General features: G+C 35.1%; 3 protein-coding genes across 6 annotated transcripts; 2 read left to right on the top strand and 1 right to left on the bottom strand.

Moving 5' to 3' along the window:
* The first annotated feature begins 1,903 nt into the window (after positions 1–1,903).
* Positions 1,904–6,093, top strand: LOC103486591 (IQ domain-containing protein IQM3). Its single transcript, XM_008444595.3, has 9 exons — positions 1,904–2,381; positions 2,500–2,611; positions 2,696–2,761; positions 2,841–2,929; positions 4,242–4,329; positions 4,495–4,641; positions 4,778–4,870; positions 4,987–5,088; positions 5,208–6,093. Exons 1-9 carry the CDS (start codon positions 2,047–2,049, stop codon positions 5,718–5,720), a joined length of 1,545 nt encoding a protein of 514 aa, XP_008442817.2. The 5' UTR covers positions 1,904–2,046; the 3' UTR covers positions 5,721–6,093.
* A 1,204-nt stretch (positions 6,094–7,297) lies between these two features.
* Positions 7,298–12,034, top strand: LOC103486593 (uncharacterized). 4 transcript variants are annotated; one of them, XM_051084131.1, is made up of 7 exons: positions 7,298–7,727; positions 9,052–9,243; positions 9,321–9,398; positions 10,214–10,279; positions 10,426–10,491; positions 10,581–11,399; positions 11,535–12,034. In XM_051084131.1, the coding sequence occupies exons 1-7, from the start codon at positions 7,362–7,364 to the stop codon at positions 11,553–11,555; spliced, it is 1,608 nt and encodes a 535-aa protein (XP_050940088.1). In that variant the 5' UTR covers positions 7,298–7,361; the 3' UTR covers positions 11,556–12,034. The 4 variants fall into 4 exon arrangements, with proteins under 4 accessions (XP_050940088.1, XP_008442821.3, XP_008442819.3 ...); XM_008444599.3 differs by having other exon boundaries at positions 7,304–7,727; positions 9,058–9,243; positions 10,581–12,034; XM_008444597.3 differs by having other exon boundaries at positions 7,304–7,727; positions 10,581–12,034.
* Positions 12,035–12,232: 198 nt separating this feature from the next.
* On the bottom strand, positions 12,233–15,871 carry LOC103486592 (subtilisin-like protease SBT4.15). The gene is made up of 10 exons (XM_008444596.3): positions 15,782–15,871; positions 15,588–15,682; positions 15,402–15,499; positions 14,781–15,033; positions 14,097–14,604; positions 13,907–14,013; positions 13,588–13,809; positions 13,398–13,506; positions 13,101–13,302; positions 12,233–12,894 (listed from the first exon to the last, which is right to left on the bottom strand). Exons 1-10 carry the CDS (start codon positions 15,869–15,871, stop codon positions 12,356–12,358), a joined length of 2,223 nt encoding a protein of 740 aa, XP_008442818.2. The 3' UTR covers positions 12,233–12,355.
* Between the last annotated feature and the right edge of the window lie 509 nt (positions 15,872–16,380).

Raw genomic sequence — 16,380 nt, 5'->3', positions numbered from 1 at the left:
CCAAGTCCTACCTAATCATATTATACAATTTAATACTTTACCAATCAAATAATAATTGTCCTATCAACCAAATATAATATAACTTTATCATCATCCTTATTATTATAATCTTGTCACCATATACTCTCGATCGTAGTAACAAGTACATAGTTAGTAGAAGTGTTATGTCACACAATATTAACAAGTGGGTATACAATATGGATATTATTATTATTATTATTATTATTTATATGGGATGATTTTATTTTTAATGCAAAAATTTGTTGATAAAAAAGTGTACTATTTCAAATTATAATTTGACCACTATTTTAAGTTGTCATTTAAGACTGATGATCGTTGCTAAAGATGGAAAAATTCCAAATAATAGAGATAGAAAATAAGATGATAAAAAAAAGTTTGGACAACTGGAAATGTGTAATTTTCAATCCATATTTAAAACAAGTGGCAAATAGTGCCAAAGATTGACCTAACAAATAACCCAACCAACCATTTTCAAAATCATATGATAAATAAAAATAATTGAATGAAAGCTCAAACTTTGTTAATTATTTTGAGAACTAACCTGGCTTAACTTCTTGTGGAAATTTTATATATTACTTCAATTTTAATTAATTGATTTTTATTTTTCTTTTCTGAATCATCATATAGTTGTAAATACCCCTTATTAATACTTTAATATTTATTGAAATTTATCCTTTAAGTTACAACTAACCTTAATCTATAATTTTTATCATAAATAATAAAATTAATACACAAAAAAAAATGTTCGTAAAATATAACAAAATTTTAGATTTTTGTTACCTACTTAAAGTACAAATTTAAGAAAATAGCACTATTAATTTAATTATATATATGAACAAAAGATAACATTCTTTGGTCTTAGTTTTGATTTATGTGTAAGTAAACATTGTTTGCATAACTATTAGAAATTAACATGTTGGAACTAAAAAAAGTAATAGAAATTAACCATTCAAACATCATTTCACATTATTTTTTAAATCCAACCTCATAATTTTTTTATTATCCATATTCTTTTAAGCAAAGCTTTGTGACTTTTTTTCTTTCCATTATCCATCTTTTATGAGACTCTATAATTATGCTAATATGATAATCGGTATAGGTAAGAGATTAGAGATTCAGTAAGTTATTTCTTAGTTGACGGTAAATATTTGATTTGATCCCAAATGAACTATACTCTAATATGTATAAAAATCTATAAATATAAATATCAAAAAAAATATACCTCTAGTGGTATATTAGTATCAATCTTGTATTAAGTAGTTTGATACCGTCACCACAAACTTATTTTAATAATATTGGCATATTTTCCATATCTAAAATTAGGAGATTCAATTTCTCGTTCTATAATGATTATTATTATTATATTTTGAAAATGAAAAATTGCAAAAACTGGAATTTCAAAATTTTTATGAATTTTTAAAATTAGACGCTCAAATTTATAATAATACGTAAAATTATCCTATTAATTTATACACATAGTAAAATTTATAAGTTAAATTTTTGAAAGCTAAGAATGAATTTACCTATAAAAAATGGATAATTATAATAGATAACAATTTTTAGAATAAATATTAAGTATATAGTAATATTTTAAAAAATTGCAAATATAGCAAAATCTATAAGTGATAGACTTTTATCGTTCATAGACTCTTATGGTTTGTATTGCCAACATTTACTACATAGTCTATTAGACTCCTATCATTGATAGATTTTGACAGATTTTGCTATGTTTACAATTTTTTTAAATATTATTATATTTACAATTTTTTAAAAATATTATTATATACTTAATTATTTTGAATATAATCGCTACATTTGTAATTACCTTGAGTACATTGCATATATTATAATACATATATATATATATATATATATATGCACACTTGTAAGTTGTAATACACATCGACTTCCATAAATAACCTTCCAATTTTTCTTTCTTTTACTCCCATCGTCTTCTTCCTCCTCTCTCCGTCTGAGAAGAAGAAAATTTTCAGAGTCCTCTGTTTTCAAACACAAACTACGTCAATGGAAGTTCACTCTCAGCCCCTTTCCACATCCTTAAACCACACTTCATTTCCATACTCTCTCAAATCCTCTGCCATTTACGATCCTCCTTCTCAGAATCACCAATCCTCTTCCTCCGGCGACTCTCCGGTCATCGGTACTTCAGAAAGTGACGCCTTCCAAATGCCTTTCTCATCCGACGGAGACCCCTTACCGACCCAAATGATCAACAGAGACGGTGGCGATGACGTGAACACAGCACTGCGGCTCTCGGCAGTGAAGCTGCAGAAAGTGTACAGGAGCTACCGGACCCGACGACTGTTGGCGGATTCCGCCGTCGTCGCTGAAGAGCTCTGGTAAAAGAGAAATTGATTTCAATTTTACTTTCTAGTTATGTTTTCTTTTTTCTAACTGAAAATGAGTACATAGGAATTTGAGTTTTCTGATGGCCGTGAATTTTTTTTTTTTTTGAAGGTGGTTTGCGTTAGACTACGCTAGATTGAATCACAGTACGATTTCTTTCTTCAATTACAAACCTGAAACGGCTGCTTCCCGCTGGAACCGAATCACTATGAATGCTTCGAAGGTGAGATTTGTGAGCTTTTTATCACTTCACATTTATGGATTTGGAAAGGGGTTCTGATGGAATAATTTGAAGTTGTTTTGGTAGGTAGGAAAAGGGTTGTCAAAGGATGCTAAAGCTCAGAAACTTGCTTTTCAGCATTGGATCGAAGCTGTAAGTGGAAGCTTAGTTGGAAAATCTCAAGAACAATATTGGGTTTTAATATGTTGCTTTTTTTCTTTTTCCTGTTCAGATTGATCCTAGACACAGATATGGGCATAGTTTGCATCTTTACTACGAAGAATGGTGTAAGGCTAAAGCTGGTCAGCCATTTTTCTACTGGTAACGGCTTTTGTTCTAATGTTTCATTATGTAGGATCTTTGTCTTTTGATATTTTTCTGAAATATTCCTGGATTTTGAATGGTAACTTTGAAAAGTTTTGGATTTCATGTTCTATTTTAGTCTTTAAATACATCATTTGTTTTGCACATGAATAAGTTTTCTACAAAAATTGCCGACACTTTGGTTTGGCTAGTATGTTTGTATCTTACACACTCCTATCTTTGCTGGATACATATCAAACACTTATCAATACAATTGATATGTTAGACACTAATTGTACAAAGTCAAAGTAGGTCCAACATACACATGACAAATAAAATTTGAGGGCAGATATATCAAAATAATTTTTAAAGCATATAAATACATAAACTCATAACTTTGAATATCCATTATTGTATCAACCTGATGTATAGTTTTAAAATTCTATATTTTAAAAGTGTGTCCTCAACATTTTCGTGTCATAGATTTTAGAATATAATATGTCGCCATATTTGTGATATTTGTGTCATGCCCTTATTCTTGTCTTGTGTGTCGTGTCCTTATCCTTGTCTCGTATATCCGTATCCATGTTCTACAGGTTTGGCACATGGGGTGTTCTGATTAATATAAAGTAGTCCTCGAGTATGTGTAACTTGTGTTTGGTTTGTGGGTTTTGTAAAGGTTTTTATGATGCAAAATAAAAGATGGATTTCATAAGCCCAAGTTTATATCACCTAGTTCTATGCAGCACAGGGATTAAAAAACCAAACTCGACCTGCAGTAAGTAAACTCATGTACCAAACATAGGTGCACCGGGCTAACACCTCTTAACTTTCAAGATTCTTGTTAAAAGAAATTCAATGAACAAAAGTCTTAAGAGGAGGTTTTTACAGGGTTTATGGCTAAATCAACACATTTGATTTGGAAGTAGAAGTTCACAGGATTTTAAACTAAAGTTTTGTTCACTTATGAAATATATATGGTGGCTAGATATGTAAGCTTGCACATTTGATATGTTCATATGTTCAACTAGAATTTTGTTTGAAAATTGATTGACTACCTAGAATTTGGATTCGAACTTTCTATCTTCTTGGCTTTCATCTCCTTGAAGTTGCAACTTTAATGACAGACTATTTTAACACCTTATCTTAATTGCCTCATAGTGAGTAATGTATGATTTTCATTCATCGTACAATTACGGTTGAACTAGGCTCACTTTGATTTATCGTGATTTACTTCTAATGAACTTAAATTTATGTCTCATCGGCAGGAGGAGTTTCTTCAGATCCTCACTACTTATCTGAACTTTTTTTTGCTATTCAAACATTGTAGGCTTGATGTTGGAGAAGGAAAAGATGTTGACCTTAAAGAATGCCCAAGATCGAAACTTCGGCAGCAAACCATCAAGTATCTTGGACCTGTATGTCGCCTATTGATTCATATTTGAAGCAGTCTCAAGTCGAAACCCATTTTGACAAAAAATGATTTCGATTTTTGATGCACAGTCTATAAAGTTTCCAACCCAGTTTAAATTTCATCCTAACATGCTTTCTTTCGTGGTGCTCTTTTCACTTGTCAATATTAGCAAGAGCGAGAACACTATGAATACGTTGTTGTCGATGGGAAAATTGTCCATAAACAAAGTGGAACTTTTCTTGATACAAAGAGAGGACCAAAAGGAACGAAGTGGATATTTGTAATGAGCACTTTTAAGAGGCTTTATGCTGGTGAGGTAAGGATGCAACCTTGAAACGTAGTCCTCATTATTATACTCTTCTGGTTCTACTTATTTAGTTACCTAAGGCACAATTCCATTTCAACCGTATACGGTATACCATAGTAACCGATTCACTGTCGTCATGTTTCAGAAAAAGAAAGGAGCTTTCCACCACTCAAGTTTCTTGGCAGGAGGAGCCACATTGGCTGCTGGGAGGCTAGAGGTAGAAGATGGAGTTCTTAAGGTACGTGTGACGATCAACATTTTAATGAAAAAATTTGATTGAATCAAAGGCCGTTGGGGTTGGTAGTATTGGCTTAACTAGACTTTTTCGTTCTCTGATGGCTTTGATATTTTCAGGCCATCTCGGCATATAGTGGACATTACAAGCCTACCGATGACCATCTCGACATCTTCTTGAAGTTCCTTGAGGAAAACGGTGTGGTTCTTAAGGATGTTGAGGTACATACAAACCACCTACTTTAACTTCTATGGAACAGCAAAACAAGCTGACATACTACTCCTAGTTCTACATGATAAATGAAGTCCTTTAAGTTCTGTTATGTTCTCTTCTTCTTCAGGTACATCGAGCAACTGAAGATTCTGAAAGCTACGATGACTTAAAGTCGGTCGGAGGAGGTCAAACGAAGGCCGATTTCATGAACAAACTAGAAGCACTTAACATCAAAACAATTGAGGAAGTTAGGGGAGATGACATTTCTTCAAAATCAGCTCAGATCTCCCAAGCCGGAGGCAAAACAGAATACAAAAGGACATTATCTGGTGGCCTAAAGAGCCCAAGAGCTGACGTACCGAAGAAAGCGATATTGCAGAGAATTAACTCAAAGAAGATAGTAAACTCTTATCAGTTAGGCCATCAACTTTCACTCAAATGGACAACTGGAGCAGGTCCGAGAATCGGTTGTGTTGCCGACTACCCGGTTGAGCTACGAGTACAGGCATTGGAGCTTGTTAACCTATCTCCAAGGACTCCTCCTACTCCGCCAGACTGGAAGAGGATGGCGGCTTTCCCAACCCCAACGACTCCAACAACAAATGATAGCTCCAATGCTGATGATAGTTCCAACTTTTGAAACCAGTTGTATCCTTAAATCATTCCTCCTTGTGGTGCTATGTGGCTACATATAAACAATCTACAATCAATCAAGAACGTAATGCTTCAATCTTCATTATGTTCTGTCAACTGATCAATGTTAGTGTAAACTTTTGGAGCATCATCTTACTATCTTAGTATGTATAATCAGAGCTGCTTCTTCTTTATTTGAGCAATAAATTCTTGTTTAGGATTTGTCTGAGGGTTTGTGTGTTTAAGTGTCTTCATAAGTTTTTCTTTCCTTTACTTTCTTTCACGTCTCAAGATGTGATGTGATGAGATGTGGGTGAAGATTCAAACATCATTATCTTTTAATTGTAAATATACATTTTAATAAACACTTTTATTTTATAGATGATATGATCAGGTGATTTATTTTATGCATTTAAATTTTCAAATATACATTTGAGTTATGCATAGGTGATTTATTTTATTTTATAGATCAGTCCTAGGGGCTATACTTATATTTATTTGAAAATTTAAATGACTTCTGACCAAAGTTTAAAATATTTGAGAAAGTTTAATGTAATATTGCAATTTTGAAATTAGAGAGTATCTTTTAAAGTAATTACACAATTTAAAGATATTTTTAAGGTTAAAATATTATGAATGGATGGTTCTTCCTTTTCAATGCTTAATTTTAATCTTTTTTTTCCAATTTTGATAAATCTCAAATTTAGTCCATTAAACTTAATTTTGTGGAGATTGGTTTTAAAAATATATATATATTTCCAAAATTTACTATAAAAAACTGATTAAATAATAAAAGATTATTTAAGTAAATCAACAAAAATTAACTATAAATACTAAATTTAATATTTATAAAATGTACCAAGACTAATAATTATATCGAAAAAAAAGTTCATAAAAGCGACTCTTTAAATCATGGATCCACGAACTTTTTATCTATATAAATAGTGAAATTCTAACAACTCCCACAGAACAACTTAAATTTTTCCTAAAATAATATTTTAATTTTTATGAAAAAATTTCTTATCAATCATCTATAGAATAAAAAATGTGCTATATTCATCTATGTTAATAAAATTAGAAATTTTACTCTTAAATAATTTTAACAAATTTCCTACTTACGTTTACAAGACTTTACGCTTTATAGACACACACACAAATATATATATATATATATATATATATATATATATATATATATATATATATATATATATATTATGGTAGTGATAGAAATTGTTGAGATGAGTTATGGTGGTTTAGTTGCCACGTTGCAGAGGTTGCAGCTTTAATGTGTTTGTTCATGTAGAGCCACCCTTCTAAAAGGGAGCACTTTTGTAATCCAAAACACAAATACATATTCACACAAATTTGAAGTGATTTTTCTTTTAAAACCTTTGTATAAGAAATAGAAAGCCACGTGGATATTATATGGAGTAGCCACACACCGACGCTTTCAGTGAACCCATGGTCCGTAGCCTACAATTCTTGTACGGCGGAACTGCCACGTGTAACAATTATACGAGCGCCGATTTGATTACGTGGCTTTCACTGATTCATGGAGACGCGCAAGTTTTCACTCATCATCCTCACGCGCTCTCTTCCCTCTTTCACTCTCTCCTTACTCTCTTCTTTCTTCTTCTCCTCTGTTATGGGTTCTCCTCCTCTCACTCTCATGGCGGCTTCTTCTTCCAAGTGCTCCGATGGGACCACTTCTTCTGGTTTGAGTTCTTCTTCTTCTTCCTCTTCTTCTTCTTCCTCTTCTTCTTCTTCCTTTATGCCCTCTTCTATGGCTAAGGCGGCGGATCAGATGGTTAAGGTTGAGATTGAGGCGGCGGAGGCTCTTGCTGGTTTGGCGGTTTTGGCGGTTCGAGAAACTGGAACTCAACCTTCCCAAACTAAATGGGGGATTAAAGGGAAAGGGAAACGAGCTAGGAAGGAGTTTAAGACCGAATCGCCCATTTCTGGCTTTGCCGACTCTTTGCCTGCTCGTGCGGATCTGGACCTTCGGATTGAGGTTATTCTCTACTCTTTTTTTCTTTTCTTTTCTTTTTTATTTTGGTGTTGCTAGGTTTTCATTGCACTTTGTTAAAATTCAAAATGAGGGGTGGGTTTTTTTTTTTTTTTTTTTTTTTTTTTTTTTTTTTTAATTTTGTGTTTTTAGATGGGGAATTAAATTTTTTACTTGTTAGTGGTATTGGAAATTGAGTGGGGGTGTTCTTAACTGAGCCATCGGTAATTGAACGAGGAGGAATGACTCGTTTGGTTATGTTTTTTTTCTAAATTTGGATGGCTTCTAAGGCAATACCATGGAATGCTGAGCTCTTTGGTTTACATTCACTATGTAATATTCAAATGTGTTTGCCTGGCGGTTTGTTAAGTTCAAATTTCTGTCCTTTGGTTTTAGATTCCAAGGACTAGGATTCGTATTGGTGATGCTTATCCCAGAAGTGTGGAGTGGAATTAAGAATGTGGAGATTTTTTTGTCTTGGATTCTAAAACAAGTAGTGGGCCATTGCTATATTAAGTGAAAAACATTTGCTAACTTGTGAAAGCATATTAAAAGTGAGTTAGGTTTGGAAAAGAAATTTCCTCCTACAGTTGTGGAAACATTAACCCCTTTTTTATCTGATCAACGCAAGCCTACCTTGATTAATCTAATTGGAAAACTCCTCTGTTTCTACAATATTTCGGTATATTTGGTTGTTAAGAAAACTTGGTGGATATTAGACCCTTTAAGTTTTTTCTAAAAAACATTAGTATACTCTTCAATTCTCGGTGGCTGGACTAGTAAAGGGGACCTCTTGCCTTGTTTTTTTTTTAACTTCTCCATTTGTTTTTCCCAATTAGGTCCCAGATTCTATGAAAACTATCCATGTCTTACTACAATCCCGCTTGTTCCAAATTACATTATGGTTTCTTTTCTTAAGACTTTGGCTTGTGTCAACCTGCTAAACGAGTAAAGTTGAATTACTATGCTGCCCATGCACACTGTTTGATATTCAATGAGTTTTCTTGACAACCAAGTATGGTAGAGTCAAAACAAATGTCTCATGAGAATTGGCATGGTGTACACAGTATTACTATGCTGTTCATTTGTTTTACCAAATCAGGTTCTGGTTTATGTTATTATGACTTATGTCAAACTGCTAAACAAGTAAAGTTGGTATTACTATGCTGCCCATGCGTGGTGTTTGATACTCTACAAGATTTCTTTGCAACAAAATATAGTAAGTCAAACAATTGTCTTGTGAGAACTGACGTTTGAACACTCGTTGATATTAAAAGAAACAAGAATTACACCACTTCTGCGGGCCTCGACAAACTACTTTTATTTGTAGCAGCAGGATAGAGGGGTGGTAAAACATCAACCATCAGAGAAAGAGTGTACTAATCAGTCCCAGCATGAGCCGGAAACAACCGGAGAGGTGACAAAGATGGACAAGGAGGCTGAATCATCTAAAGTGAGTCCTGCAAGCACTACGAGCTACCAATTGTTTGGCTGCAGAAGGTCAAGGCGTAATCTAACTGAGGTTATGATTGCTAACATCTTCCTACACAGTTTTACTTGCTTCATTTCAAGCTTTTCATAAGTGACTTTCTTCTTCAGGCTGAAAAGGAAGAAAGGAGAATACGAAGGATTTTAGCGAACAGAGAGTCAGCCCGGCAGACAATTCGGCGTAGGCAGGTTCATAGAATTTCTTCTCAATATAAATTTTTTAGTTTTATTTTTCAAATTTGGTATCATGTATTTAACATGTCTAGGACATCATTGTGATATTTTACCATGCTAACATTGAAAACCCTTCTTTCTTGTTTTCATTCTTTTGTTGGATGGATTTCTATATATTACTCTAAACCATCTGTCGATGTCTGTGGTACTTGTATGGTCACAGTAGAGAGGAGGTTTTGGCTCTAAACCAAGAATTTAACATTACTCTAATTCTAAACATGATAATTAATAAAAATGGTTGTCAAAATTAAATCTCTCTCTTGATTGCTATACTGTTGGAAGTTATTTGTTCTTCAACTTGATTGTTATACTTTTGGAAGTTATTTTTGTGATTAACCGTACACCATACTCATATTGTCAGTGCAATGTAACTGGTGTCGGCTTCTTCACAGTCCAACTTTAATCCTCAGTAACAAGTTCAAGGGAGATTAACATCCTTACTTGGTCTAGGGAAAGAAAATACCAGGTGTTTTTATTCTTCGACACCATCAAGAAAGGGTTAACAATGTCAGTTAAGTGTGCCATTATGATTTAATTTATTACAAAGAAAGTAGTAGCTATAAGATTATTCTGAATCATTGCTTTACAAGTGAAATGATCAAAGTCTCCATGAATGAATTGGTTGATTGTATTTTTTTCACGGTTTTGTACTTGATGATGTGCTAAATTTTGAGATAATCAGATTTCGTCAAAAGTAATTAGAGAGTCCGTGTCACATTGTTGCTTTATTCAAATTACTTTTGCATGTAATGGTTCATTTTATTATGCAGGCTCTATGCGAGGAATTAACCAGAAAGGCTGCTGATCTAGCATGGGAAAATGAAAATTTAAAGAGGGTAGGCATTCGTGAAAATGACTACTATTTTCTTCTCTACCCCCAAAACATGAAAAGGAAAAACAAAGGACCCATTTATATTCTTTTAACTTTTCTGTTTGTTATAATCTTTATTTACCTTTCACTCTGTGATCTTCAACAATCAAGGAAAAGGAGTTGGCCCTGAAAGAGTACCAATCTCTGGAGACTACTAACAAGGAATTAAAGGAACAGGTAGGATGGGGTTGCATTTAAGAAGTGTGTGTTTGGTCATGGTCTTGATATCTCCCAACAAATTCACTTGCTCGCTCGTTTGTGTCTAGTTGGCTGAAGCAGTAAAGCCGAAGGTGGAGGAGATCCCAGGAAACCATATATCATCTCATGTTCAGATGCCTCCTTTACCCTCCAACTGCCCTCTTTTCTTGTTTAGTCGCTTTCCATATTTCTGGCCATCTGTGGTTCAATCTACAAGTTCCTATCATGAACTACCCAATGTCGTCGTTGTTCCGTCAAGTATTAATCTGCCTGCTAACAATAATGCTTCTGTGTCTGGCTCTTCCCAGACACAAGAAAACTTTACGAATGTCACCAGCTCCAGAGCACCATTTTGCATATTACCACCTTGTTCTTGGTTGTTACCTCATCATGATTTTAGGAACCAACAGAGTCCTCAAATCTTGTTTCCCGCTGGAAATGATCAAGAGGATATTTATTCGAAATCCCAAAATAGTGCTATTACTTCAAAGGTTGTCCATGCAGAAAGCAGACATTCTTCTTTGCCTTCAGCCGAAGAAGAAAACGATGCTCCTGACTTGAATGAAGCTCCCAGTTTAGATGAATCTTCAAATCCAAAGGATGATACTCAGAACACAGTTGGAGTAGCTGTGGAGGGATTCGATACCAATGCAAGAGCTCCAGTTAGAAAAGTGCTTTCTCCTGTAAGACTTGAATGTATTGAACCCAGTTCCGCTGCCAAACTAGATAACTGGAATGAAGATGATCATGGTGTGTCATCAAGAACGTGTGATGACTTGTGTTATTTTGCAGAAAGAAGGCATGAACCGGAGATAGTCCCTTGTAAGAAATCCATAGATGCAATGGCCGCAACTGAGGCCAGGAGGAGGAGAAAAAAACTGACAAAGGTAAAGAACCTTTACGCCCGTCAATGCCGTATGCAATCCTGATCCACATGGCCAGTTAGTTTGGCAACAGTGTTTGTTGTCGACACAGCAATCTTATGTGTTAAAGTTCTGTGTTGCATTGGCTTTTGTTGCCAGAGGCAGGCCACAGAGCTATGAGACGTAGCCAGAGTTCTGACTTAACTTCAGCTTTCTTGTCATGGCGTACGTTGTGCATTCCAGAGCTCAGAGCACATAAAGATCTTGGTGCTGGAGATAGGTAGTGACGGGAAATAAGATTTAGGCACAATTTGCTAACAAATTAAATGAGAGAGGTACTAGGACTAAAATGCCGATTAGTTCAAAGAGCTTTGAATTTGATTTGGTAGGGCAGCAAAGAGGAGGAGGTGAGTGTAAGAATTTTGTATTTAAATCTTTCTATGGTTACTTCGAAGACCCTTGTTATTGGGTTGGCTTACACTTCTTCAATGAAGTGAAGCATAAGAATGGAGTGCATGGAGATCTGTTAGTTACTTTATCAAGAAGCAAGGAATTAACAGTTAGAAAAAATGTATTTCACTCCTTTTCATCAAGATGCAAACAAAATAGTCTACACTCACTTTTCTTAAACTTAACCAGAATTATAGAATTTCTTCCAAGGTTTTTAGTTTTGTACAAATTTGTATTCTATTATTGACTTGTAACATGAATTACATGTTTCTACAATGAGCTAAGAAGTTAATATTTGGGGTGCATTCAAGACTTGATAGTATATAAGATTTTTGAAAGTTCAATTTAAAAAGAGAAAAAGAAAAAAAAAAAAAAAAAACAACCAATCCCATCCAAACAAAATTGGAGAACAAAAAAATTAACTAAATATTAACATTTACATAAAAACATCTAACAAAAGGAGAGATCTAAGACTAAAAAAGTAATAATAAAATCTAAGACCAAAGCAAGTATGAACGAATAAAGTTGAATTAAACCTTAAAGACCAAAATTGGGCTCCTAACATAATGCTTAGAATCATCCCATTCAAGTGAAGCCGTCAACGGTGCCTGCCCCACCGCCGGCGCTGCCCCTTTCACCACCACCTTAAACGACAGTTTTTTGTACGCCCGATCGAACTTTAGAGTCTCCGGCGAGACTTTCACCGACAAACCTGCCGGCGATTTAATCTTCGCTTTGTACGTCGATGGGCCGAAGCCGACGTGGGTGACGGTCCGGTGGAAGACGGCGGAGACAGAGGTGGCGTCTCGGTCGACGGGGACGTACATGGAAGGGTAGTTGATGGCGTCGGAGCCACTGGCTTGCGGGACGTCGGAGCAGTTTAAAGAAGCGTCTCCTGTAAGGATGGCGAGGGCGGAGTCGGAGTAGCGTTTGTTGGTGCAGAGGAAAGAAAGGTAAGAGGTGCGAGAGAGGTCGTAAATGAGGCCTGGATGCACCGCTTTGGTCGGATTTATTTGGCCAGCGCCGGCGCCAATCACGTCTAGTTCATCTCCGATCTTCAATGGCGTCGCTGCAAAATTCGTAGAAAGGTGAGTTCTAAATTATTAAAGAAAAAAAAAAAACCTTATAATTTGATATTCCAATATTACTCTTAAAACTTAACCAAGAAGTTAGACTAGAAAGTTTGAAATAATGATGGGTGTTTGACAACTTAGTTAATTTGATTCCAACCCTTAGAGCAATATAGAAAGAAAGAAGGAAAAGGAGGATACATACCGGTGGTCATAAGGGCGGACTTGAGGGCAGCGGGGGACCAAGTGGGGTGAAAAGCTTTGAGATACGCAGCCGCAGCGGCGGCGTGAGGACAAGCCATAGAAGTACCAGAAAGAAGATTGAAAAGGGAATGTCTATTGTCTGGAATTGAAGCCAAATTTGAGTATGCTGCTAATATGTTCACCCCTGGTGCTGCAATGTCCGGCTGTTTAAATCGGTAACTCATTTTAAGTGCTTACTGAGAATTTTTATTGTAAAGTTAATTTAAGAAGTCAATATCCCAAACAGATTTAAAATTACCTTAAGAATATTGAGAGCGATGGTTTGAGGTCCTTTAGAAGAGAAGTAAGCCAAAAAGGGAGCATCAACCTTCCTTGTGGTAGTTTTGTAAATGACGGCTTTGGGGTTTCTGTGTTTTTATCATCATCAATAATCAAAAAGAAAATGAAACATGAGATGAATAGTTAGTATTAATTAAGTTTTGACTTACTTGGTGGAGTTAATGTAGGCTTCAACATAATCTGAATTGGTAGAGGAAAGATGAGTGGATGGAATAGGAGTGGTAATAGCCATTTCAGTAATGTTCAAAAGATTGGAAATTACACCTACGCCTCCAAGGTCAGAAATGGTGTATTCTTGGTCTATTGATCCCAAACAATACACTATTTTTCCTTTCACTTTTTTCTCATCAAGACTCCCATAATCACACCAACTGCCACCATCAAATTCATCAACAATTAATTAATCAAACCTCACTCCGGGTTTCAAGTAATGTTACACATTCATATAATGTCTTTATTGTCTATTACCTTGGATAAAGATCGAGATCAGAGGATTGATTAGGTAATGCAGCATTTGATCCGGAGATCAAAGGGTACATTTGCTTCTTTGGAGTGAATGTGTTTACTGACACTCCCTGTGTAGGACAAATCAAAGTTTTAAAGGGCAACTCAACAATGGTGTGGACACCCAGTAACTCTCTACACAATATACACTTACAGAGAGCTTCTTATTGTTACCCAACTTCACGACGGTACTGAAATCCCTATCAATTGTAGAAGCCGCCACCGTCATTATCCACGGCGCCGTGTTCTCCACCGTCTTTAAATCCGGCCCGCTGTTTCCCGCCGAGCAACTCGTCAATATTCCTTTCTCCATTGCGTGAAAGGATCCTATAGCGATCGGATCATTGAAGAATTCCATCGACTCGCCGCCGATGGACACCGATATGATGTCCACTCCGTCGGCGATCGCATGGTCGAATCCCGCCAGCAAGTCCACGTCACTGCACCCTACGGCCCAGCACACTTTGTACATCGCGATTCTCGCCGCTGGAACGCCGCCGCGCGCCGTTCCTCCCGCGACGCCGTAGAGACTAGCGCCGTCGACGAAAGCTCCGGCGATTGTTGAGGCGGTGTGGGAGCCGTGACCGATCTCGTCGACGGGGCTTTTATTGTTGGAATTATCTATTTCTTCAATGTCGAAGAACCTCGCGCCGATCACTTTCCTGCGGTTTTGATCAATTTTTTTACCCCTTAAATCCTAACCCAAATTCTCAAAAACCCCATATGGAGAATTTCAAAATTCTAATGAATAATCATAAAAACAAAAGGAGTGTATATATATATATATATATATATATATAAAGAAAAGAAATGGTTAAATGAAGAGAAAATGAGAGACCTGTTACAGGAAGTGAAATTATGACCAGTAACACATTTGCCCTTCCACTTAGAAGGAATTTCACCATAACCATCATCTTTAAAACTTGGACCTTCCATCCATATCCCCGAATCCAATAGTCCGACGATTACGTTGGATTCTGCGGCGGCGTTCCGCCGGCTCGCCGCCTCCGACAGCCCCAAAAAATCCCATGATCTTGTTGTATGCAATTTTCTTGTCTTGCTCCGAAATACTGACACCACTTTTTTTTCCTCTGCATTTTGCACATTTTCATTATGTCTATTCATTTTCATCTTAATTAATTTATTTATTATCTCACCCTTCAACCTTAATTTTTAAATTGAAAATTAAAAAAGAAAAAAGAAACTTTTTTAAAATATATAATTACATAAACTTTTAAATATAGCAAAATTTTGGATCTTCCATTTTTTTAAAGTTAATTTTTCCCTCTCATTCTAAATTCTTTAGCAATAAAAACACTTTAACATAGTAAAAAAAATAATAGAGAAATTAAGAGCAAAAATATAAATTTATAAACTAAAAACAAAATTTCACCTAAAAATATTCAAAGTAGAAAAAAAAAAAAAAGAAGTTCATGGAATAAATACATTGGGGACTGACTTGCTAATTTGTCGGCTTCATGGGGTAAGAGTCTTGCAGCAAATCCATTAAAGCTTCTTCCATAGCTATAAATCTTGGCTTTTCTTGCCATTTCCTCACTATTCAATTAAAAATTTTAGAAATAATCACAAACATATCATTAACAAAAAACTAAATCTATTTTCTTTTTGGGAATTAATTAATTACTCTCCAACAGCATTAGCAAGGAGGCCATGATGATGATCTGCCAAAACTTCAGAGCTTTTTAATTTTGGCAATGCTCCCATGTACACAACATATGCCTGTGTAGAAAAAAGTTCAAATGATTAAAAATAACGGTCGTGGCCGGAGGATGGCGGAAGCCACCATGAAGGGCGGCGGCGGGGTTTATTTGTTTTTACCTGTCTGTCAGCATTGGTTGCAGAGACGGCGGCGGCAAAGAGGAAAATGATAGTGAGAATTAAAGGTAATTTGAGCATTTTGTAATTCATATTTTTGAGAGAGTTATGATTGTTATGATTATGAATGAATTATATAAATAGAAGAGAGGAAGAAGTGAGTTTTAAGATTATAGTTAGGATTTAGAGGGAAATGGGAAAATCTGATTGCATTTAGTTAATTAATTAATTTCGTATAATCGTAAATATTTGGATTTAGATTTAGAATTTCCCAAAGATATGTTTGTTTGTGTTTGAAATATCACTTTCAATAATTTGGTCAAAAGCAAAAGGAAGTAAGAAAAAGTAAATACCGTAAATTTGTTTGGATTTTCTTTTTATTATTGAAGAAGAGTAAACTTTTTTTTTTTTTTTTTCAATATCATGGAATTTTTATATAGCTAATTTTCTTTGATTTTTTCAGTTAATTTATATAGATTTTGTTAATATGGGAACTAATGTATGGATGGTAGATGGTTCAAATCTCTCAAATCACTTCGCTTAGGGAATATGCATTCTTCAAATCCACATTTTCATATTATTAAATATTGCAACTAAATTAT

Source organism: Cucumis melo, chromosome 4 (assembly GCF_025177605.1).
Source record: "Cucumis melo cultivar AY chromosome 4, USDA_Cmelo_AY_1.0, whole genome shotgun sequence".
Classification (NCBI taxonomy): Eukaryota; Viridiplantae; Streptophyta; class Magnoliopsida; order Cucurbitales; family Cucurbitaceae; genus Cucumis; species Cucumis melo.
Note: the sequence above shows the minus strand (reverse complement) of the source record. Positions and strands in the feature narration are given on the sequence as shown.

What these genes read in the sequence shown, in the direction of transcription:
- LOC103486591 (XM_008444595.3), top strand. Translation starts at nt 2,047, where the DNA reads ATGGAAGTTCACTCTCAGCCCCTTTCCACATCCTTAAACCACACTTCA. An exon ending in AGAGGCTTTATGCTGGTGAG is followed by an intron (nt 4,642 to 4,777) that starts GTAAGGATGCAA and finishes GTCATGTTTCAG; the next exon opens with AAAAAGAAAGGAGCTTTCCA. An exon ending in TAGAAGATGGAGTTCTTAAG is followed by an intron (nt 4,871 to 4,986) that starts GTACGTGTGACG and finishes TGATATTTTCAG; the next exon opens with GCCATCTCGGCATATAGTGG.
- LOC103486593 (XM_008444597.3), top strand. Translation starts at nt 7,362, where the DNA reads ATGGGTTCTCCTCCTCTCACTCTCATGGCGGCTTCTTCTTCCAAGTGC. An exon ending in ATCTGGACCTTCGGATTGAG is followed by an intron (nt 7,728 to 9,051) that starts GTTATTCTCTAC and finishes TTTTATTTGTAG; the next exon opens with CAGCAGGATAGAGGGGTGGT. An exon ending in AAAATGAAAATTTAAAGAGG is followed by an intron (nt 10,280 to 10,425) that starts GTAGGCATTCGT and finishes TCAACAATCAAG; the next exon opens with GAAAAGGAGTTGGCCCTGAA.
- LOC103486592 (XM_008444596.3), bottom strand. Translation starts at nt 15,871, where the DNA reads ATGAATTACAAAATGCTCAAATTACCTTTAATTCTCACTATCATTTTC. An exon ending in TCGCTCTCAATATTCTTAAG is followed by an intron (nt 13,303 to 13,397) that starts GTAATTTTAAAT and finishes CGATTTAAACAG; the next exon opens with CCGGACATTGCAGCACCAGG. An exon ending in GTCCGCCCTTATGACCACCG is followed by an intron (nt 12,895 to 13,100) that starts GTATGTATCCTC and finishes CGAATTTTGCAG; the next exon opens with CGACGCCATTGAAGATCGGA.